The sequence below is a fragment of the Schistocerca cancellata genome, chromosome 11 (genome assembly GCF_023864275.1).
Source record: "Schistocerca cancellata isolate TAMUIC-IGC-003103 chromosome 11, iqSchCanc2.1, whole genome shotgun sequence".
Classification (NCBI taxonomy): Eukaryota; Metazoa; Arthropoda; class Insecta; order Orthoptera; family Acrididae; genus Schistocerca; species Schistocerca cancellata.
The window spans coordinates 83,987,959-84,012,539 of record NC_064636.1 but is presented as its reverse complement, the minus strand read 5'-3'; the positions used below and the strand labels follow the sequence as shown (position 1 = coordinate 84,012,539).

Here is a 24,581-nt window from a genome sequence, read left to right as displayed (position 1 = left end):
GACCGGGTTCCTAGGAGGAAGTTATTGTCTGTTCTACAAGATTATGGAATAGGAGGCAAACTTTTGCAAGCAATTAAAGGTCTTTACATGGATAGTCAGGCAGCAGTTAGAGTTGACGGTAAATTGAGTTCATGGTTCAGAGTAGTTTCAGGGGTAAGACACGGCTGCAACCTGTCTCCACTGTTATTCATATTATTTATGGATCATATGTTGAAAACAATAGACTGGCTGGGTGAGATTAAGATATGTGAACACAAAATAAGCAGTCTTGCATATGCGGATGACTTAGTTGTGATGGCAGATTCGATTGAAAGTTTGCAAAGTAATATTTCAGAGCTAGATCAGAAATGTAAGGACTATGGTATGAAGATTAGCATCTCCAAAACGAAAGTAATGTCAGTGGGAAAGAAATATAAGCGGATTGAGTGCCAAATAGGAGGAACAAAGTTAGAACAGGTGGACGGTTTCAAGTACTTAGGATGCATATTCTCACAGGATGGCAACATAGTGAAAGAACTGGAAGCGGGGTGTAGCAAAGCTAATGCAGTGAGCGCTCAGCTACGATCTACTCTCTTCTGCAAGAAGGAAGTCAGTACCGAGACTAAGTTATCTGTGCACCGTTCAATCTTTCAACCAACTTTGTTGTATGGGAGCGAAAGCTGGGTGGACTCAGGTTACCTTATCAACAAGGTTGAGGTTACAGATATGAAAGTAGCTAGGATGATTGCAGGTACTAGTAGATGGGAACAATGGCAGGAGGGTGTCCACAATGAGGAAATCAAAGAAAAACTGGGAACGAACTCTATAGATGTAACAGTCAGGGCGAACAGGCTTAGATGGTGGGGTCATGTTACACGCATGGGAGAAGCAAGGTTACCCAAGAGACTCATGGATTCAGCAGTAGAGGGTAGGAGGAGTCGGGGCAGACCGAGGAGAAGGTACCTGGATTCGGTTAAGAATGATTTTGAAGTAATAGGTTTAACATCAGAAGAGGCACCAATGTTAGCACTGAATAGGGGATCATGGAGGAACTGTATAAGGGGGGCTATACTCCAGACTGAACGCTGAAAGGCATAATCAGTCTTAAATGATGATGATGATGATGATGATGATGATGAGGAATCAATTCTTTGGCTGTGATAGTCTACTTTTATGTCCTCCTTGCTCTGTCCGCTGTGTGTTAGTTTGCTTCATAGGCAGCAGAATTCCTTCACTTCGTCTTGTTTGTGATCTCAATTCTGATGTCTAATTTACCACCAATCCAACTTCTGGTGCTTCTTACTTTCTTCAGTTAACTCTGAATCCACACTGTGCGCTCATCAGACTGTTCATTCCAATTAAAAAGTCCTGAATCTTTCGTCAGTTTCACTGCCGCTAGCAATGGCATCACTGAATCTTATCAACAGTAATAGCACTGGGTTGTTGTTGTTGTGGTCTTCAGTCCTGAGACTGGTTTGATGCAGCTCTCCATGCTACTCTATCCTGTGCAAGCTGCTTCATCTCCCAGTACCTACTGAAACCTACATCCTTCTGAATCTGCTTAGTGTAATCACCTCTTGGTCTCCCTCTACGATTTTTACCCTCCAAGCTGCCCTACAATGCTAAATTTGTGATCCCCTGATGCCTCAGAACATGTACTACAAACTGATCCCTTCTCCTTGTCAAGTTGTGCCACAAATTTCTCTTCTCTCCAAATCTATTCAATACCTCCTCATTAGTTATGTGATCTACCCATCTAATTTCCAGCATTCTTCAGTAGCACCACATTTCGAAAGCTTCTACTCTCTTCTTGTCTAAATTATTTATCATCCACGTTTCACTTCCATACATGGCTACACTCCATACAAATACTTTCAGAAACGACTTCCTGACACTTAAATCTATACTCAATGTTAACAAATTTCTCTTCTTCAGAAACACTTTCCTTGCCATTGCCAGTCTACATTTTATATCCTCTCTACTTCAACCATCATCAGTTATTTTGCTCCCCAAGTAGCAAAACTCATTTACTACTTTAAGCGTCTCATTTCCTAATCTAATTCCCGCAGCATCACCCGATTTCATTCGATTACATTCCATTATCCTCATTGTGCTTTTGTCTATGTTCATCTTATATCCTCCTTTCAAGACACTGTCCATTCCATTCAACTGCTCTTCCAAGTCCTTTACTGTCTCTGACAGAATTACAATGTCATCAGTGAACCTTAAAGTTTTTATTTCTTCTCCATGGATTTTAATTCCTACTCCAAATTTTTCTTTTGTTTCCTTCACAGCTTGCTCAATATACAGATTGAATAACATTGGGGATAGGATACAACCCTGTCTCACTCCCTTCCCAACCGCTGCTTCCCTTTTATGCCCCTCGACTCTTATAACTGCCATCTGGTTTCTGTACAAATTGTAAATAGCCTTTCACTCCCTGTATTTTACCCCTGCCACCTTCAGAATTTGAAAGGGAGTATTCCAGTCATCATTGTCAAAAGCTTTCTCCAAGTCTACAAATGCTAGAAATGTAGGTTTGCCTTTCCTTAATCTATTTTCTAAGATAAGTCATAGGGTCAGTATTGCCTCACGTGTTCCAACATTTCTGCGGAATCCGAACTGATCTTCCCCGAGGTCAGCTTCTACCAGTTTTTCCATTCGTCTGTAAAGAATTTGCGTTAACATTTTGCAGCCATGGCATATTAAACTGATAGTTCAGTAATTTTCACATTTGTCAACGCCTGCTTTCTTTGGGATTGGAATTATTATATTCTTCATATTAACAGAATCTTCCATCGGTTCTTGGTAGAACAACATTATTATATTCTTCTTGAAGTCTGAGGGTATTTCGCCTGTCTCATACACCTTGCTCACTAGATGGTAGAGTTTTGTCAGGACTGGCTCTCCCAAGGCCGTCAGTAGTTCTAATGGAATGTTGTCTACTCCCAAGGCCTTGTTTCGACTCAGGTCTTTCAGTGCTCTGTCAAACTCTTCACACACTATCATATCTCCCATTTCATCTTCATCTACATCCTCTTCCACTTCCATAATATTGTCCTCAAGTGCATCGTCCTTGTATAGACCCATTATATACTTTTTTTTATTAATTTTGTATAGGTATAATGCGCTGATTTAAAAAATGACACTCATTTATACTATTTTTATTATTTCACAACTTACTTTGTTTTACATTAATCCTTTGTCTCCAGACATTAAGAAAAAAATTACTTTTTTTCATTTTCTTTGTGGAATTAGTGTTACTGTGGCCTCAGAAGGCTCTATGATTTCTTGTAAAATTTTATTTTATTTTTTTCCAGTGGCGGTATTCATAAGTACCATCAGGCTCCACAGACAGAAGGACAACACGCACAGAAAAATGCTTCAATTTGTCGAACTTGTACTTTATTCCACATTATCATGGAACATTTTTACATTAGAGACTTAATAACAAATATGATATTTATGAGGTTTTTTTTTTCAAAAATTTCACATTAGTTTTGATCCTAGAGTAACTATTGAAGGTATAGTATACATGGTTTTCGAAACCCATGACTGTATGAATTTTAATGTACATGTCATGTGTCTAACAATGGAAAATCCAGGATGCAATGTAACAGTACCAGAGAAGGAAAGTTGCTACTCACCATATAGCGGAATATAGCGGAGATGCTGAGTCGTGATAGGCACAATAAAAAGATTCACACAATTAAAGCTTTCGGCTTACAAAGGCCTTAATGGCCGAAAGCATCTCCGCTACATGGTGAGTAGCAACTTTCCTTCTCTGGTATTGTCATGTGTCTAAATGATACCTCATGATATTGTAAGAAACAGTTCTTTTTGTCATTGTGGCACAAATATACTTTACATTCACTACAGGGCTATTACAAATGATTGAAGCGATTTCATAAATTCACTGTAGCTCCATTCATTGACATATGGTCACAACACACTACAGATACGTAGAAAAACTCATAAGGTTTTGTTCGGCTGAAGCCACACTTCAGGTTTCTGCCGCCAGAGCGCTCGAGAGCGCAGTGAGACAAAATGGCGACAGGAGCCGAGAAAGCGTATGTCGTGCTTGAAATGCACTCACATCAGTCAGTCATAACAGTGCAACGACACTTCAGGACGAAGTTCAACAAAGATCCACCAACTGCTAACTCCAGCAATTCGCAATTCACCAAAAGTTAACGTGTTTTGTGCAATCTCACGGTTTAAAGTTTACAGCCCCTTTTTCTTCTGCGAAAAAAATGTTACAGGACACGTGTATCCGGACATGCTGGAAAATTGGCTCATGCCACAACTGGAGACCGACAGCGCCGACTTCATCTTTCAACAGGATGGTGCTCCACCGCACTTCCATCACGATGTTCGGCATTTCTTAAACAGGAGGTTGGAAAACCGATGGATCGGTTGTGGTGGAGATCACGATCAGCAATTCGTGTCATGGCCTCCACGCTCTCCCGACTTAACCCCATGTGATTTCTTTCTGTGGGGTTATGTGAAAGATTCAGTGTTTAAACCTCCTCTACCAAGAAACGTGCCAGAACTGCGAGCTCGCATCAACGATGCTTTCGAACTCATTGATGGGGACATGCTGCGCCGAGTGTGGGAGGAACTTGATTATCGGCTTGATGTTTGCCGAGTCACTAAAGGGGCACATATCGAACATTTGTGAATGCCTAAAAAAACTTTTTGAGTTTTTGTATGTGTGTGCAAAGCATTGTGAAAATATCTAAAATAATAGTTATTGTAGAGCTGTGAAATCGCTTCAATCATCTGTAATAACCCTGTACATTGGAAATGTGGTCTCCACTGGATTTTATTTTTTGCACACATTTCACATGTTCCTCTTTTACAACTGAACACTACAAAGTGCTTTTCTCAGCTGCCGAAGTGGCGTCAACTCAAAAGACTTGCATCAGGCGACCAGTCTACCCGACAGGAGGCCCTCGCCACACGACTTTTTATTTCAGTGTCCTCCGTCAATCCTCTTTGGTGCATTATTCCAGGAGAGGGCAGACAAGTGTAGTGTAAGCGGTTTCTTTAGCGGACCTGTTACATTTTCTAAGTGTTCCACCAATAAATTGCAATTTGAAAACTCGTAACTAACTGAAATGCAGACAGCTTTTGTTCTGATGGTGAAGAACTTTCTGGGCAACAATAAGGTGACAGGCTATATAGAAATTGTTACTGGTAGGTTTCAGACACCTCGGGATGCAACACAAGTATTGAAACGTGTACATGTCCTCACATATAGATTGATTTCTTGTGAGCCTGGGAGCAATGAGCAGTGCAAGTGATTCCACTGGGAGATGAAAGAGATGGAGACCAGGTACAAGGGATGCTGGGATGCCATCATGATGGCAGATTACTGTTAAACAACTGATAAGGGATATCCCTGCTACTGAGCATTCTACGGGGTGTTCAAAAAGTCTCTTTGCCATGCCACATGATTGTTAGTCACACGTGCCGTATGCCGCAGTGAATATACCGAAGTGAAACTCAGTGAAATACAAGTTGTTAATTTATTGAGTATTCATTTTACTTACAAATTTTCACATTAAATGTTGAAAGCGTCCCCCCTGTTGTTGAATACACAATTAAATTCATCTAATCATGTTTCCAAACACAAGCTGTAACATTTCTTCTGTAACAGAAGCAGTGAAAGTAGATATTGCAGTTTTCAGTTCATCGGTGGATTTTGGACAGTATTTATAGACAGTTGCTTTCGCTGCAGCCCCAAAGAAAAAGTCAGGTGGTGTTAGGTCAGGCGATCGTGGAGGCCAAAGTCGCTGTGAAATTATCCGATCACCGAAAACATCAGCAAGCAGTAACATTGAAACGCGAGCTGTATGCGCGGTTGCAGCATCTTGTTAAAAATAGCCGTTCAGTATTTCAGTTAACACAAGTTCTCCTATGAATGGGTACAGAATATCACTGCAGTATCGTTGTGCGTTTATTTCGTTGCAAAATATGGGACCCACAATCCAACGTCTAGAAATTACAATCCAAATTCCTATTTTCACAGAATGAAGCGGTTCCTCATGAATACACAATGGATTTGCACTGCTCGACATACGAGAATTTTCATGTACTCGGATAAATGAAACCACACCTCATCAGTGAAAAACATTTCATTAAGAATATCCGTTCCATTTTATTGAACAAAATTTTGGAACCATTGACAACAATGCAGCCTCTTGCCATGATCAGTATTTTGCAGTTGTTGCACGACTGTCACTTTGTATGGGAAAAGTTCTAATTTTTCCCTTACAGCTATGTGGGCTGTTCCGACACTAACATCGATTTCCTGGGCGAGTTTTCTTACTGACTTGTTCGGACTCATGGACATTTTATCGGAAATATCGGGTAGTTTATCCTCACACAAAACACTAGGGCGACCATTTCTCGGTGCATCTGTCACTGAACCCGTACTTCGAAATTTGTTAATCAAATTTCGCACAGTTTTGCAATGTGGGAATGTTGTCTGCGGGAAAACTGAATTAAATGTTTGACAAAATGAAACAGCATAGTTAGCGCCAGCTTTGAACACTTGTTAGACTAAAAACACACGTCCTTCAGTGGTTTACATTTAATAGTGATAAAAACGAAACAAACGGACAAAGGAACTAAACTTGAACGTTCACGTCAACACGTAACAATACACACCAACGATACTACTGATGCTGGCTGAGATAAACGAAACAGTGGACTGTTGGGAGAGTCCACTTGGAGGGAAGTAACCCAGGCAGACGAACAATCATACGGCACGCGCGGCTAACAATCATACGGCACTGTGGAGAGACTTTTTGAACACCCCATAGATGCTCTGGTAAATGTAAAAGCAGGCCCTAAATTCTACACAATGGTGGCTTCACATGCATTTAATGTGTACCAATCTCAGTTAAATTTTGTTTAATTAATAAACTGTGATTTGTCATACTGTATTTTGAACTAATAAAAAGATTTTTTCCTCTGAAAAACCAAATTTGGAGATGTATTAACAAAATACACAGGTCATGTCATAAAAATTCAATATTTTTTGTTCACAGCTTGCACTGTTTTTGAAATCTTCAGGTCAGGAAGAAGAAAAATGAATGTCATTTTTGGAATTAGGGGTGCAAAAATTTAAACTTTTTTAGAAACTTCTTTTTGGTAACCCTGGGTAATTAATAATAATAGTAATAATAAAAATTAATAATAATAACAATAACACTTCAAGCAATAAAATAATTAGAAACAAAGTTCCAACTAAACCTACCTCTGACCTGTGCCACTCAGATGGCTGTGTTTTTGCATGAATCTCATCTTCCTCTACAGCTGCATTCTCAGGCTCCTGTAACAGAACCAACAGAATGCTGGAGTAAACCAAGTTGGACACAAGGTGTCCACATACCTTTCAACAATTTGAAGACCAACCTGAGCCTCATCCCAGTCATCTTTCTTCACCCCATCTTCGACCCATTCCTGTTTCACAGCCACAAACTCAAACATCTGCAACACAAACAATTTGTCATTTATTTATTTACATACACATTTATTTTGTGTGGCACGATAAGGGCCTTCACACTCTATCTCCAATCTAACTAGACACTCTTAACAAGCTGTACATGGGCAGAATATAGTGGTAATAATAATAATACACTACTGGCCATTAAAATTGCTACACCACGAAGATGATGTGCTACAGATGCGAAATTTAACCGACAGGAACAAGATGCTGTGATATGCAAATGATTAGCTTTTCAGAGCATTCACACAACGTTGGCGCCGGTGGCGACACCTACAATGTGCTGACATGAGGAAAGTTTCCAACCGATTTCTAAACAGCAGCTGACCGGCGTTGCCTGGTGAAACGTTGTTGTGATGCCCCGTGTAAGGAGGAGAAATGCGTACCATCACGTTTCCGACTTTGATAAAGGTCAGATTGTAGCCTATTGTGATTGCGGTTTATCGTATCGCGACATTGCTGCTCCCATTGGTCGATATCCAATGACTGTTAGCAGAATATGGAATCGGTGGGTTCAGGAGGGTAATACGGAATGCCATGTTGGATCCCAATGGCCTTGTATCACTAGCAGTCGAGATGACAGGCATCTTACCCGCACGGCTGTAACGGATCGTGCAGCCACGTCTTGATCCCTGAATCAACAGATGGGGACATTTGCAAGACAACAACCATCTGCACAAACAGTTCGATGACGTTTGCAGCAGCACAGACTATCAGCTCGGAGACCGTGGCTGCGGTTACACTTGATCCTGCATCACAGACAGGATTGCCTGCGATGGAGCACTCAACAATGAACCTGGGTGCACAAATGGCAAAACGTCATTTTTTCAGATGAATCCAGGTTCTGTTTACAGCATCATGATGGTGACATCCGCGTTTGGCGTCATCGCGGTGAATGCACATTGGAAGCGTGTATTCGTCATCGCCATACTGGCGTATCACCCGGCCTGATGGTGTGGGGTGCCATTGGTTACACGTCTCGGCCACCTCTCGTTCACATTGACGGCAATTTGAACAGTGGACATTACATTTCAGATGTGTTACGACCCGTGGCTCTACCCTTCATTCGATCCTTGCGAAACCCTACATTTCAGCAGGATAATGCACGACTGCATGTTGCGGGTCCTGTATGGGCCTTTCTGGATACAGAAAATGTCCGACTGCTGCCCTGTCCAGCACATTCTCCAGATCTCTCACCAACTGAAAACATCTGGTCAATGGTGGCGGAGCAACTGGCTCGTTACAATACACCAGTCACCACTCTTGATGAACTGTGGTATCGTGTTGAAGCTGCATGGGCAGCCGTACCTGTACACGCCATCCAAGACCTGCTTGACTCAATGCCCAGGTGTATCGAGGCCGTTATTACAGCCAGAGGTGGTTGTTCTGGGTACTGATTTTTCAGGATCTATGCACCCAAATTGCGTGAAAATGTAATCACATGTTAGTTCTAGTATAATATATTTGTCCAATGAATACCAATTTATCATCTGCATATCTTCTTGGTGTAGCAATTTTAATGGCCAGCAGTGTAATAATAATAATAACAACAACAACAATAACAATAATAATAATAATAATACACTCATGCTCATAAATTAAGCATAATTGCAGAATGAGGTGCCACAGAATGTGGCACTACACAGAACTGGTGCTAATAGCATAGGCATATAGGGAACACACACAACACAGATCTGCAAGTCCACGGTATTGGTTATAAGTTGAGAAAACCGTCTCGAAACACATGTACTACAAACGCCACTGTTTCCTGCGCATATACCCTGACATCAATATGGGATATGATCACCGTGCACACGTACACAGGCAGCACAACGGGTTGGCATACTCTGGATCAGGTGGTCGAGCAGCTGCTCGGGTATAGCCTCCCATTCTTGCACCAGTGCCTGTCGGAGCTCCTGAATTGTCGTAGGGGTTTGAAGACGTGCAGCGATACATCGACCGAGAGCATCGCAGACGTGCTCGATGGGATTTAGATCTGGAGAACAGACAGGTCACTCCATTCACCTGACATCTTCTGTTTCAAGGTACTCCTCCACAATGGCAGCTCGGTGGGGCCGTGCGTTATCATCCATCAGGAAGAAGGTGGGACCCACTGCACCCCTGAAAAGGCAGACATACTGGTGCAAAATGACGTCCCGATACACCTGACCTGTTACAGTTCCTCTGTCAAAGACATGCAGGGGTGTACGTGCACCAGTCATAATCCCACTCCACACCATCAAACCACGACCTCCATACACATCCCTTTCAAGGACATTAAGGGGTCGGTACCTGGTTCCAGGTTCACGCCAGATGAAAACCCACCGAGGATCACTGTTCAGACTATACCTGGACTCGTCTGTGAACATAACCTGGTACTACTCTTCCAGTTACCATGTACTGTGTTCTTGACACCAGGCTTTATGGGCTCTCCTGTGACCAGGGGTCAGTGGAATGTACCTTGCAGTACTCCGTGGCCGTCTGCGGGCATTGATGGTGAGATATCGGTCTTCTTGTGGTGTTGTACACTGTGGACGTCCCGTACTGTAGCACCTGGATATGTTTCCTGTCTGCTGGAATCATTACCATAATCTTGAGATCACACTTTGTGGCACATGGAGGGCCCATGCTACGACGTGCTGTGTTTGACCAGCCTCTAATCACCTTAGCATTCTATCCCTCATTACGTCATCAATATGTGTTGTTTGAGCCATTTTCAACACACAGTCACCATTAGCACATCTGAAAACGTCTGCACACTTACTCGCTGCACCGTACTCTGAGATGCACCAACACACCTCTGTGTATGTGGACTGCTGCCAGCGCCACCATGCAACGACCACTTGTCAGATGCACCGCATGGTCATACCCCGAGGTGATTTAAACCCACAAACTGCCCACCAGAGCATTGTTTCACCATGTATCAGCATTATCCTTAATTTATGAGCATGAGTGTAATAATATAATAATAATTACTTGAAGCAAAGAAATGGAATCAGTGGCCCAGAAGGGAGCAAAACAGGATTGTCGCTTATCCCTAATGTTATTCAGTCAGCACACTCAGCAGTAGTAAAGGCAACCAAAGAGAAATCTGGGAAGGGAATTAAATTTCAGGGAGAAGAAACAGCAAAAACTTGGATGTTTACCAGTGACACTGTAATTGTGTCACAGATGGCAAAGCACTCAGAAGAGCAGTTGAATGATACAGATAGTGTCTTAAAAACAGGTTATAATACAGGGTGTTGCAGATAAAAGTAGCCTGTATAAGAATACAGGAAATGCAGTGAAATTACAGAAACAAGAAGCTTAAATTAGATTTACAATTTATTTGCAATGAAAAATACAGTGAAAAGTGGATTTATAAAAGAAGTTGAAAGTAACCCCCTGCACATCTAAACTATTCAGATACACCGTGCGTAAAGTTCAGATATCGATGGCTGCAACTTCATGTGTGATGTTGTCTTTCAGTTCCTGTATTGTGTGTGAATTTGTTTCATAGACATTACTCTTCAAGCGATCCCACAGGAAAAATATCACGTTGTTAGATCTGGCAAATGAGGTGGTCATAAATGTTTGTTGACAGTTCATTCCACAGTGAAGACAACATGGACTCATTCCAGGAATACCTTAGACATGTGGCATGTTGCTCCATCTTGCTGGAAGAAGCAGTATTGTTTTTCATATTTAGGCAGTTGTGCAAAAAATGTATCAAAAATTTCCATGTATGCAACCGTGTTGAGTGTAGTGTCAAAAAATATCACTCCAATGATGCGCATTCCTGTCAACAGCACCAAATGCCAATTTTTTGATAATGGAGTAATTGCTGACACATGATGTTAGGGTTCTCTGTTGCCCAATACCTCACATTCTGTGAATCCACATGACCGAAAAGATGAAACCATGCTTCACCACTCATGAGTAATGGAAAGGTTCTAACAAATTAGCGTTGATGTTATTCAAAAGCCATATATGAGGGTAATCCCAAAAGTAAGGTGTCTTATTTTTTTATAAGTACAGAACTCTGTTTGTGTGGCAGTTGGTCACACTGTCATGAAAAGTGCTTCACACGCTGTGTGTAAACATACGCATGCCGTGCTGAGGCGCTCAGTCTTGGCTTCGCAGCCGTTGAGAATGGAGCTCCCGTTGGATGTTACCACCAAGTCCGAAATGCGCACAGTTATTCAGTTTTTGAACGCAAAGGACACTGCACTGATTGACATCCATCGCCAATTGACGGAAGTGTACGGTGAGTTGTGCACGGATGTCAAAAATGTTCGTAAGTGGTGTAGAGAGTTTGCAGCTCGTCAGACCGAAAATCACGACGAACAAATGCTCGGGAGACCGTCTGTTTCTGAGGAGACAGTGTTGAAGGTTGAGCAAAGCATGCGTGAAGATAGGCAGATCACCCTGGATGATCTCTGCACGTCGGTTTCTGAGGTTTCTCGAAGCACCGCTCACAGAATTTTAATGAAACATTGAACTACCGGAAGGTGTACGCAAGATGCGTGCCACACATGCTGAGTGAGGACCACATGTGGCAACAAGTTGATGCTTCCTGCGCATTTCTTCACTGCCTTGCAGCCGAACAGGACAACTTTCTGGGCTCAATTGTCACGGGTGACGAAACCTTGGCATACCACTTTACACCTGAGACCCAGCAACAATCACACCAGTGGCAGCATCCTTCTTTGCCAAAGCTGCGGAAATTCAAACAAACTGAGTGTGCCGGTAAAGTCGTGACAACCGTTTTTTGGGATCGGAAAGGGGTATTGTTAGTCGAGTTTATGCCCACTGGGACCACAATTAATGCTGACAGGTGTTGTGAAACACTGACAAAACTCAAACGGACAATTCAGAACCAGAGAAGAGGAATGTTGAGCAAGCGCGTACACATTTTCCATGACAACGCTCGCCCACACATCACTCTGCAAACCGTTTCTCTCCTGCAACAGTTTGAGTGGAACATAATCACCCACCCACTCTAAAGTCCTGACTTGGTGCCCAGTAACTATCACCTGTTCCCTAGGTTAAAAGAACATTTAGCCGGAAAGCGATTCAGCTCCAATGACAAGATGAAAGAAGAGGTTCATAACTTTCTGAACAGCATGGCGGCAAGCTGGTATGACATGGCCAAACACAAACTGCCACAGCGTCTACAAAAATGCACCAACAGAAATGGTGATTATGTCAATAAAATACAAAAATGTTCAAGCTGTAAACTGATATAAACCATTGTAGAAATAAACAGGTCTATGTACTTATAAAAAAATAGGAGACCTTACGTTTGGGATTACTCTCGTACAATAATTTACATGTTTCTGAGTCATCCTCCTGTAACTGCTGTGCAACTGTCACATACATGATATGGCTTCAATATCTGCTGACAACTCCTCCTATTGACGTGGATCTGTTGGGCCAATTTATGTGCAGACTTTTGGGCTCTGAATAATTCTTTGGCAAATGTCTGCAATAACATCTGGTGTGTGAACTGAAGTTGAAATATTGCATTCGCGTTCAAGGGGGAGGCAGGTTACTTTTACTGTGCCAACCTGTATAAGACGAATATCAACAAAAGTAAAGCAAAGGTAACAGAATTTAGTTAAAATACATCAGGTAACACTGAGGGAATTAGATTAGGAAATAAGACACTAACAGTACTTCATGAATTCTGCTATTTGGCTAGCAAAGTAACTGATGGTAGTAGCAGACAGGATAGCAACAGCAAGAAAAACATTCCTGGAAAAGACAAATTATTAACACTGATTACAAATTTAAATCTATCGAAGTCATTTCTAAAGGTATTTGTTTGGATTTTCACCTGGAACAGAAGTGACACATGGATGATAAAACATTTAGACAAGATGAGAATAGAAGCTTTTGGAATATGGGGCTATGGAAGGCTGTGTTGAAGTTTTGATATGTATATTGAACACCATATGAAGTGGTACTGAATAGTATTGAGCAAAAATGAAATTTATGATACAGTCTGACCAAAAGAAGGAATTACATAACAACAAAAGTAATTAATTTTTGAAAATATAATGTAACTGGACAGATAAAAACTCTGCTCACCAAGCGGTGGCAGGAGATCACGTATACAGGGTGGAGAAAAACTGTGTTACGAAATTTTAGCCTTGGATACCTGATGCCAGCAGGTACCAAAATTACTAATGTCGTGTGGCTCGACAATGCACCATTTTTAAACTATGGAAACTTGGCACCACGCACTCTGATTGGCTGCGGGATTGCCCTGTTGCCGGATGCCCCGGACAATGTGTGACCGTGAATGCTTCGCCTGCCGGAGATCGGGGCGACGGACGTTTGTACACTATGTGATAAAAAGTATCCGGACAATCCCAAAAACATGTTTTTCATATTAGGTGTATTGTGCTGCCACCTGCTGCCAGGTACTCCATATCAGCGACCTCAGTAGTCAACAGAACTCACGCACTTCGAACGTGGTCAGGTGATTGGATGTCAATTGTGTCATGCATCTGTATGCGAGATTTCCACACTCCTAAACATCTCTAGGTCCACTGTTTCTGATATGATAGTGAAGCGTAAACGTGAAGGGACATGTACAGCACAAAAGCATACAGGCCGACCTCGTCTGTTGGCTGAAAGAGACCGCCGACATTTGAAGAGGGTTGTAATGTGTAATAGGCAGACATCTATCCAGACCATCACACAGGAATTCCAAACTGCATAAGGATCCACAGCAAGTACTATGACAGTTAAAGAAGGTGACAAAACGTAGATTTCATGGTCGAGTGGCTGCTCATAAGCCACACATCACACCAGTAAATGCTAAATGATGTCTCGCTTGGTGTAAGGAGCATAAACATTGGACGATTGAACAGTGCAAAAACATTGTGTGGAGTGACGAATCATGGTGCACAATGTGGCAGTCTGATGGCAGGGTATGGGTATGGCAAATGTCCAGTGAACGTCATCTGCCAGCGTGTGTAGTGCTAACAGTAAAATTCCTAGGCAGTGGTGATATGGTGTGGTCGTGTTTTTCATGGAAGGGGCTTGCACCCCTTGTTGTTCTCCATGGCACTATCACAGCACAGGCCTACACTGATGTTTTAAGCACCTTCTTGCTACCCACTGTTGAAGAGCAATTCGGGGATGGCAATTGCATCTTCCAACACAACTGAACACCTGTTCATAATGCACAGCCTGTGGCGGAGTTGTCACATGACAATAACATCCCTGTAATGGACTGGTCTGCACAGAGTCTGACCTGAATCCTATAGAACACCTTGGGGATGTTTTGGAATGCCGACTTTGTGCCTGGCTTCACCGACCGACATTGATACCTCTCCTCAGTGCAGCACTCCGTGAAGAATGGGCTCCCATTCCCCAAGAAACCTTCCAGCACTTGATTGATCATATGCCTGCGAGAATGGAAGCTGTCATCAAGGCTGAAGGTGGGCCAACACCATATTGAGTTCCAGCATTACCGTTGGAGGGCACCACGAACTTGTAGGTAATTTTCAGCAAGGTGTCCGGATACATTTGATCACACAGTGTATGTATGAACTGACAACCATAGCGCTGACTGTCAACTGACGAACGACAACAGGGCAATCCCATGGCCAATGGGAGCGTGTGGCGCCAAGTTTCTGTAGTTTCAAAATGGTGCCTTGTCGACCTACGCAACATCAGTAATTTTGGTTCCTACTGGCATCAGCTACCCAGGGTTAAAATTTCATGACATAATTTTTCTCCACCCTGTATAAAGGTGACGGAAATTTGAAAATTTTTGGAGCAAAAAGGATGAAAGACAAGGAAAGTGGATGAAGGAAAAAGACTGGCAAGTTTTAGAAAATGGCAAGTGTTCAGAAAAGTTATCCCGAACCCTGGGTCAGGAGAGATATACTGGACTGTTGTGGACTGCACTGGACAAGATTTGAAAACCTGTGAGCTTCAAGGGGGAAGATAGGATAATATGCAAGACAGAGATTATTGACAAAAGATTGTGCAGGAGTTAATAAGAGTCGAAATCTAAGTGTATGGTATATGATAGACGTGGGGGCAGGGAAAAATAGACAAGTCAAGAATAAAAGATATACGAGGGCTATCTAGAAAGTAACAGACATTCTGATCTGTTGCAGCAGTGGGTGGGCTAAAGCTACCAGTGACATAACGTTCCTACATTGGTACGCATGCAGTGATGGTAGCGTGCTGTCTGTGTCTCTGCTACTTTGCTTTCTGTGACGTGTTAAAATGTGTGCTGTACTAGAAAATCCCATCAGTTGTGAAGCGCATTCTGTGATTAGGTTTTTGTTGGCAAAAAACTGCAAATCAAAGTTCATCGTGACCTTTGTGATGTGCATGGAAAAGGAATAATGAGTAAAAGCTGTGTGAGGCAATGGTGCAATGACTTTAAAAATGGCCGTACCAATGTTCACAATGACCACCGCAGGCCGTCTTGTGACTCACAAACTGGTGATGAAATGAATGACAAAATTCATGAAAATCATCATTTCGTGACTGTGGAACTTTTGCAACTAGCACTTCTTCCCATCAATGAAGACACGGTTTGCTTCGGTACTGATGTAGAACTGCACGCCGGTGTAAACCACTCGTTGCAATCGCACGTGGCAGATTTCTACAGAGAGGGTATTCAAAAACTTGAGCCGCAGTGTAAGTGCCTCAATCTGAATGACAATTATGTAGTAAAATAGCTTAAGAGTGTACCTTTAAAATGTATATAATAAAATTTGGTTTTTCCATATTGTTAACTTTTTTATTTCAAAATGTCTGTTACTTTCTGGATAGCTCCGGTAGCTAACTAAAAAGGGAGTGAGGAAAGGAATAGTTACTCAGAAGAAATGCTGAGACCAAAGAAATTAATGTAAATTGAGACCAGGTCATTGGCAAGAACAATGGACATTTTGTAATGCCAGTTCCCACCTGCAGAGTTCTGAGAAACCGCTGTGTGGAGGAAGAATCCAGATGTCACACGTCACGAAACAGGCACCGAGGTCACGATTGTCATGTTGTAGAGCACACTCTGCCCCAGAGTATTGTGTGTCGCCAGTATTCACCCTCTGCCTACGCCCATTCATCGTAACTGGTAACTTCGTGGTAATCGTACCAATGTAGGAGATCAAACAGTGTTTACATAACAGCTGGTACACGATATGTCATTTCACAGGTGGCTCGCCTTTCATAGTACACGGTTAGTCAGATACAGGGCTCGTATAGATAGTGCTAGGAGGGTGCTTAGGGCAAACACTAGCTTCTCAGAACTCTGCAGTTGGGAACTGCCATTATAATATGTCCTTGGTTCTTGCCACCCACCTGGCCTTAATTTCTTCAGTCTCAGCATTTCTTCTCAATAACTATTCCTTTCTACACTCTCTCTTAGTTTGCTATATCTTTCATTTTCTGACCTGTTTATTTTTCCCTATCTTCACGTCTATCATTTATAACGCACTCAGCTTTCCGCTCTTTTTAACACTCGCTTGAGGTTTTGTCGGTACTTTCTGCCCCGCATATTACCCTCTCACATTTCCAAATCTCGTCTGGTGCACTATTTCCTTCTCATCCCATATGGTAAGTCTCCTCTGACCAAGGTTCTGGATGACTTTTCTGAACTCTTCCCATTTCCTAAACATCACCGATTGTTTACCTTCACCCCCTTTCTTCCCCTTCAACCCTTCTAACAGATAAGGGAGCCACTGGCTCTGAAAGCTTGCAAATTCCCTTGACCCTTGTACATGTGTTCTCCTGCCCTCACTTTGTGAGTAGATTTTTTTAATCCATTCAGTTACAAAAGAAGAGACTGACTGATAGGACAGAAATATTCTGAGACATCAAGGAATTGTCAGTTTGGTAATTGGGAGGAGGGGAGGAGTGTGGGGAGGGGGGGGGGGAGTACAAATTGTACAAGCAGACCTAGTTTTGACTATATTAAGCAAGCTGATGTCAAGCTGCAGCAGTAATCTGAAGATGGAGAATCTTGCTAAGGATAGACTAGCATGGAGAGGCATCAAATCTACCTTTAGACTGAAGATCACACCTCCAACAGTAATAAAATGATATACATAATAGTGCGTAAATACAGGGTGTACATACTCACAAAAACTTTCAATTATTTATTGCACAAGAACCAAACATACTACAGATATCATACATATGTCATTTTGAAGAGAAACCCTGAAAGTTTTTTTCCACGTATACCGCCACAGCGTAGTTTGGTAATTTGTCGACAGTCAGCGCTAGTCGCAAACGTAGCGAGTTCAGGTGTGGAACGAGCTTTCTGTGTGTTAATAGTTCAACAAAAATGGCTGTTCAATGGATGTTTAGAACCAAGAACGGTAAGAAGCCATCAACAAGGAAGGCCATTTACCACTGGCACAACAAATTCGTTACGACGGGTTGCTTGTGCCTGGCAAAGAGAAGCGGATGTCCCGGTGTGAGTGAATTGAATGTGGAGCCCGTACGAGAGATATTCGTAAAGAGTCCAAAGAAACTGGTGCGTTGTGCATCCCGTGAACTCGAAATGGCTCCAATGACAGTGTGGAAAGTCCTGCGGCAGAAGCTGTCTGTGAAATCATTCAAATTGGAGCTAGTGTAGATGCTCAATGACGATGACAAAGACAAGCATTTTAAATTTTATTTGCAGTTGCAACGGCATTATTGATTGCTTAATTTTTGGTGACAAAGTCACTTTTCACACTGATGGGAGAGTGAACAGGCATAATTGTTGAATCTGGGGTACAAAGCACCCACACGAATACATCAAATTTGTGGGTGATTCCCCAAAAATAAATGTTTTTTGTGCCTTGTCACCTTGAAAACTGTGCGGGCCTATCTTCTTCGCTGAGAGCACTGTCAATGGATATTCCTGCTTGGACATGTTGCAGCAATGGCTGATGCCTCAAATGCTATCAGACTCCCCATTCATCTTCCAGCAGGATGGGGCTCCACCCCATTTCCATTGTGAAGTTCGTGGTTACCTGAACACGGAGCTGCCGCATCGACGGATCGGCCGTGCTACAAAAGGCAACAGCTGTTTCATGAAATGGCCTCCTCGATCACCAGATCTCAGTCCATGTGACTTTTTTCTGTGGGGACACATTAAAGATCTGGTGTATGTATTGCCTCTACCACGTTTTGAAGCAGAGCTCCGGGAGAGAATACAGCAAGTGACTGCCACAGTCGACGATGCCGTGGTGGGACAGGTATGGCAGGAATTCGATTACCGTATTGGCGTCGGCTGGGTCACTCGTGGTTCTCATATCGAATGTTTGTAATTAAAAAAAAAACTGTCAGAGTTTCTCTTCAAAATGCAACATGTATGACATCTGTACAATGTTTAGTTCTTGTGCAATAAATAATTGAAAGTGTTCCCGGACTTTATGTACACCCCGTAAAACTATATTAAGCAACTTCCATGTGATGCTCTTGTCAAATTAAGTACTGATATCTACAGAAACGTTTGGTATTCAGAAGGAACCAATGAGGAGAAGAAGTTGACCAAACAACAGAAGAGAGAAAAATATCAGCATATGATTACCAGGAGAGAGGGGAGAAGAAAACAAGAACAGAGAGTGATGAGCAAAGTGTGGATAGTTTATAATTTGACACTAAGATGGTACACTGTCAGACAGAAGGAAGTCCTCTGGGATATGCAACAGCAACCTATACCAATGATAAGCAATGAAGCTCTTGAGCAGGATTCTGCCTTGAGTGAAGTGATTTTTTCTCCTTTTATAGCCAATGATGATGAAGTCTCGCCACAATCAGCGTCTACATTTTACTTTGTGTATAATAACAGTTAACTAATAAGTGGGAAAACTCTGGTGAATTGATGGAGGATAAAAGCATAAAAGTTTGTATATAGGGGGGCAAATCAAATAAAAATCAGATTTTGCTTTAAAAAATTCATTTATTGAAAAATAAAAAGGCTGTTCTACTTTATCTTTCCACATAGTTTCTCAATTTACAAATACATTTTTCCCAGTGAGAATGACTTTTTTTTTATTGCAGCATTGTAGAATGCTTACACTTATTGTGAAAAGAGTGATCATATTGGATACAACAAGTGAAATTTGTGACTGAATTGAGGACTTTTGGTGGGGGAGACAGAGCACATATTGTTGGATGAAGAGTCATCATCAGAGGTAGAAGTAACTTCGACTGTGCCCCAGGGAAGTGTGTTGGGACCCTCACTGTTCACGTCATATATTCATGACCTTGAGATGTTTTACAGATGATGCAGCTATGTATAATGAAATACTGGCTGAAAGAAGCTGCACAAATATTCAGTCAGATCTTGACAAGATTTCAAATCAACGTGTACATTTTACTTTGTGGAGAATAACAGTTAAAATTTTGCATGCTAATATACAGGATGTTAACTAATAAGTAGGAAATGTCTAGTGAATTGATAGAGGATTTAAAAAGATGCAAAAAAGTTTGCTATAAATGTTCACAAATGTGAAACCGTGCACTTCACAAAACAAAAAGAACAAAAAGTAGTATCCTATCACGAACATATAAATGAGTAACTAGTGGAATCGGCCAACTCATTTGAAAACCTGCATGTAACACTTTGTCAGGATGTGAAATGGAATAATTATGTAGGTTCAGTTGTGGGTAAGGCAGGTGGTAGACTTAGGTTTATTGGTAGAATACTGGGGCAGCGCAATCAGTCTACAAAGGAAACTGCTTACAAATCACACTCATGTGACTAGTTCTAGAATATTGCTCAAGTGTGTGGGACCTGTACCAAATAGGATTAAGGAGGGATACTGAACATATACAGAGAAGGGCAGCACGAATGGTCACAGGTTTGAAACTTCTAGGCAGATTAAAACTGTGCGCCCGACCGAGACTCGAACTCGAGATCTTTGCCTTTCGCGGGCAAGGGCTCTACCATCTGAGCTACCAAAGCACGACTCACGCCCGGGCCTCACAGCTTTACTTCTGCCAGTATCTCATCTCCTACCTTCCAAACTTTACAGAAGCTTTCGTGCGAACTTTGCTGGACTAGCACTCCTGAAAGAAAGGATACTGCGGAGACACGGCTTAGCCACAGCCTGGGGGATGTTTCCAGAATGAGATTTTCACTCTGCAGCAGAGTGTGCGCTGATATGAAACTTCCTGGCAGATTAAAACTGTGTGCCCGACCGAGACTCGAACTTGGGACCTTTGCCTTTCGCAGGCAAGTGCTCTACCGACTGAGCTACCCAAGCACGACTCACACCCCGTCCTCACAGCTTTACTTCTGCCAGTATCTCGTCTCCTACCTTCCAAACTTAACAGAAGCTCTCATGCGAACCTTGCAGGACTAGCACTCCTGAAAGAAAGGATACTGCGGAGACACGGCTTAGCCACAGCCTGGGGGATGTTTCCAGAATGAGATTTTCACTCTGCAGCGGAGTGTGCGCTGATATGAAACTTCCTGGCAGATTAAACCTGTGTGCCTGACCGAGATTCGAACTCGGGACCTTTGCCTTTTGCGGGAAAGTGTTCTACCATCTGGGCTACCGAAGCACGACTCACGCCCGGTACTCACAGCCTTACTTCTGCCAGTATCTCGTCTCCTACCTTCCAAACTTTACAGGAGCTCTCCAGCAAACCTTGCAGAACTAGCACTCCTGAAAGCCATGCTGTGGCTAAGCCATATCTCCGCAATATCCTTTCTTTCAGGAGTGCTAGTTCTGCAAGGTTTGCAGGAGAGCTCCTGTAAAGTTTGGAAGGTAGGAGATGAGATACTGGCAGAAGTAAAGCTGTGAGGACTGGGCGTGAGTCGTGCTTTGGTAGCTCAGTTGGTAGAGCGCTTGCCCAAGAAAGGCAAAGGTCCCGAGTTCGAGTCTCGGTCGGGCACACAGTTTTAATCTGCCAGGAAGTTTCATATCAGCGCACACTGCGCTGCAGAGTGAAAATCTCATTATGGTCACAGTTTTGTTTGACCCAAGGGATGATGCAGTTATCTACCATGATGTACTGTCTGAAAGATGCTGTATAAATACCCTGAAGAAACTGAACTGGCAAACTCTCAAAGATAGACATAAACTATCCTGAGGAAGTCAATGAACAAAGTTTCAATAACCTACTTCAAATAACGATTCTCCGAATACCCTGCAATCCCCTACGCATCTCTCACACAAGGAGCGTCAGGGTAAGATTAGAATAATTACAGCATGCAGAGAGGCATTCAATTAATCAGTCTTACCATGCTTTGTACATGAATGGAGCAGGATGAAACCCTAATAACTGATACATTGGGATATACCCTCTGCCGTGCACCACGTCATGGTTTGCAGAGTACGGATGTAGATGTATATGTAGTATAAAGTTGATTGTGTCAGGAGCCAATTTCACTCAAATTCCTCCACACCCTTGTCTCCTTCAAGTCGGTGCCCTCTGAGCTTCTTTATGCTCTTCAAACAAACAGAAATCACAGGGTAGTAGGTTCACACTGTAAGGAAGATGATTAAGTTGTGTCCAGTGCATTTCCCTCTAGTTTGGAGAACATCAGAGCTGCAGTATAGGGCCTGGCATCTTAGTGGAGGAGGATGACCTGTCGAATCATTCGGCCTTGTCTTTTGTGGAAATATGGGACGCTCACCTTCCACAACAACTTGTAGTAGTACACAGCATTGATTAGGGGTTGCTCACACAAAAAATCAATGAGTAAATTGCCTTGCTGCTAAAAAAAAAAAAAAAAATGGTTGAAAGAACCTCGTCGGCTGACAGTAGAGTCTCGGCTTTCACCGGGGCATTCTCCCCTTTACTCCACCTCTCCTTACTGACTCATTCAGATTTGAAAGTGTAGTGGTGGACCCGTGTTCCATCACAGGTGACGATCCATCTAAAAAATGTGTCACTTTCTTTCACAAACCTTGCCAAAAGCCTCTGACAGACCTCCGAATGTCTAGATGTCTGATTTTTGGCCGAAAGGTGAGGGGCCCACCTGAAACACACTTTAAGGAACCATAGGACATTTGTGACGATTGCTTGACAGCTCCCATAATTTATTGTGACCTGTTCTGCAATTTCTGAAACTCTCACCAGTCGATAGTCTTCAAGAATGTCCCGAACTTCACGAATGTTTTCGTCTGTAATGCGGGTCCAAGGATGGTGATTGTGTTGCCGATTTTCTACACATTCCCGTCCTTCCACAAACTCTTTATGCCACAGAAACACAACGTCCTCGACAGTGTTCGATCATCGAACTGTGCAGTCGATGTCTGGAAAATTTCTATTACTTGAACTCCTTCACGAGCAAGAAATTTTATAATTTACATTGCACAGCTGATGGGTGCACCTGTTGCACATCTTAAGTATTACTGACAAAGCTGTCGGAAGTATGTAACAGACAGCTCTCCCCACTTCTAACAGCCCAACCCAACAATACTAGAAGCAGTGATTTTCGAGAAAATTTCTCGTGGAGAACTGCGGTATTGCAAAAACTACCTTAAAAATGAACTCAAACAGTCTTGACCACAAAAACTTTTATTTTGTGTTAACTGGTTTTCGTCTGTTTTTGACAGTCTTCAGACTCTGATATTAAAATATGAATTTAGAGGCGTTCCTGAAAATAGTAGTAAGATATAAAATACATCATATATAAAAAATATTAAAAGAAGAAATTATACCCATGATCGCAGGTGTTGGGAGTGAATGGAGCAGGTGTTATAGCTCCATGAACGTCAACTGCTAAGGAGAACAACACATATGAATATCTCATCCATAAGGGATGGCATAATGAGGGCTGTGATTGTTGATCAATACAAATAAAACAATTTCTGCATCAGTCACTTGTTTATTTTACGACTACGCATTTCGTTGGATCACATCATCACCTTTGGGTGGAGAAGTATTTATTTACATGGCTGAACTTGGCAAAGAGTACAGACGTCTTTCCAGTCACAGACCAAGGGCAGTGTATGTTACATTGTGTGGTATCAACGTTCGATACCACACTTGTTAGGGGTTGCAGGTATTGGCCACGGCCTGTAATAGATATTGCTGGACCCACGAGTCGTGACTAGCGCCGCTCGTGGCTTGTGACAAGTGTTCAGCGAGCTCTCGTCCACTCTTGCTCGGGACGTCAACTAGGAATGTAGCATAGCCTTCCGCTGATAGGAAGCAACCTCTAACAAGGCGCTTAGTCAAGTATGGCATAAGTACTGCCTCTCTAAATATCTGTTGGTAATTATATGCATGCAGCATATGAAGATGCCTGTAACACAAGTTAAGTACAATATATATTATTTTTCACCTACAACTACTAATTATTTCAGTCCTTGCAGATACAGACTGTGCAGACAGCTCCTTACCTACTTCACTGACAAACCTGCATTATATACAGGGCTATTACAAATGATTGAAGCGATTTCATAAATTCACTGTACCTCCATTCATTGACATATGGTCACGACACACTACAGATACGTAGAAAAACTCATAAAGTTTTGTTCAGCTGAAGCCGCACTTCAGGTTTCTGCCGCCAGAGCGCTCGAGAGCGCAGTGAGATAAAATGGCGACAGGAGCCGAGAAAGCGTATGTCGTGCTTGAAATGCACTCACATCAATCAGTCATAACAGTGCAACGACACTTCAGGACGAAGTTCGACAAAGATCCGCCAACTGATAACTCCATTCGGCGATGGTATGCGCATTTTAAAGCTTCTGCATGCCTCTGTAAGGGGAAATCAACGGGTCGGCCTGCACTGAGCGAAGAAACGGTTGAATGCGTGCGGGCAAGTTTCAGGCGTAGCCCGCGGAAGTCGACGACTAAAGCAATCAGGGAGCTAAACGTACCACAGCTGACGGTTTGGAAAATCTTACGGAAAAGGCTAAAGCAGAAGCCTTACCGTTTACAATTGCTACAAGCCCTGACACCCAATGACAAAGTCAAACGCTTTGAATTTTCGGCGTGGTTGCAACAGCTCGTGGAAGAGGATGCGTTCAGTGCGAAACTTGTTTTCAGTGATGTTATGTGAAAGATTCAGTGTTTAAACCTCCTCTACCAAGAAACATGCCAGAACTGCGAGCTCACATCAATGATGCTTTCGAACTCATTGATGGGGACATGCTGCGCCGAGTGTGGGAGGAAC

The 24,581-nt window shown here is 42.5% G+C and overlaps 1 protein-coding gene across 1 annotated transcript in view; it reads right to left on the bottom strand.

Annotated features, from left to right (window-relative positions):
- The window catches only part of LOC126108237 (zinc finger protein 184-like), a 96,071-nt gene that overhangs the window by 29,155 nt on the left and 42,335 nt on the right, over positions 1-24,581 (bottom strand). Inside the window, exons 4-5 of the mRNA XM_049913467.1 lie at positions 7,405-7,479; positions 7,247-7,321 (exon numbers count right to left, since the gene is read on the bottom strand). Of these exons, the coding sequence (XP_049769424.1) occupies positions 7,247-7,321; positions 7,405-7,479 (150 nt within the window). The remainder of the gene's footprint in view (positions 1-7,246; positions 7,322-7,404; positions 7,480-24,581) is intronic.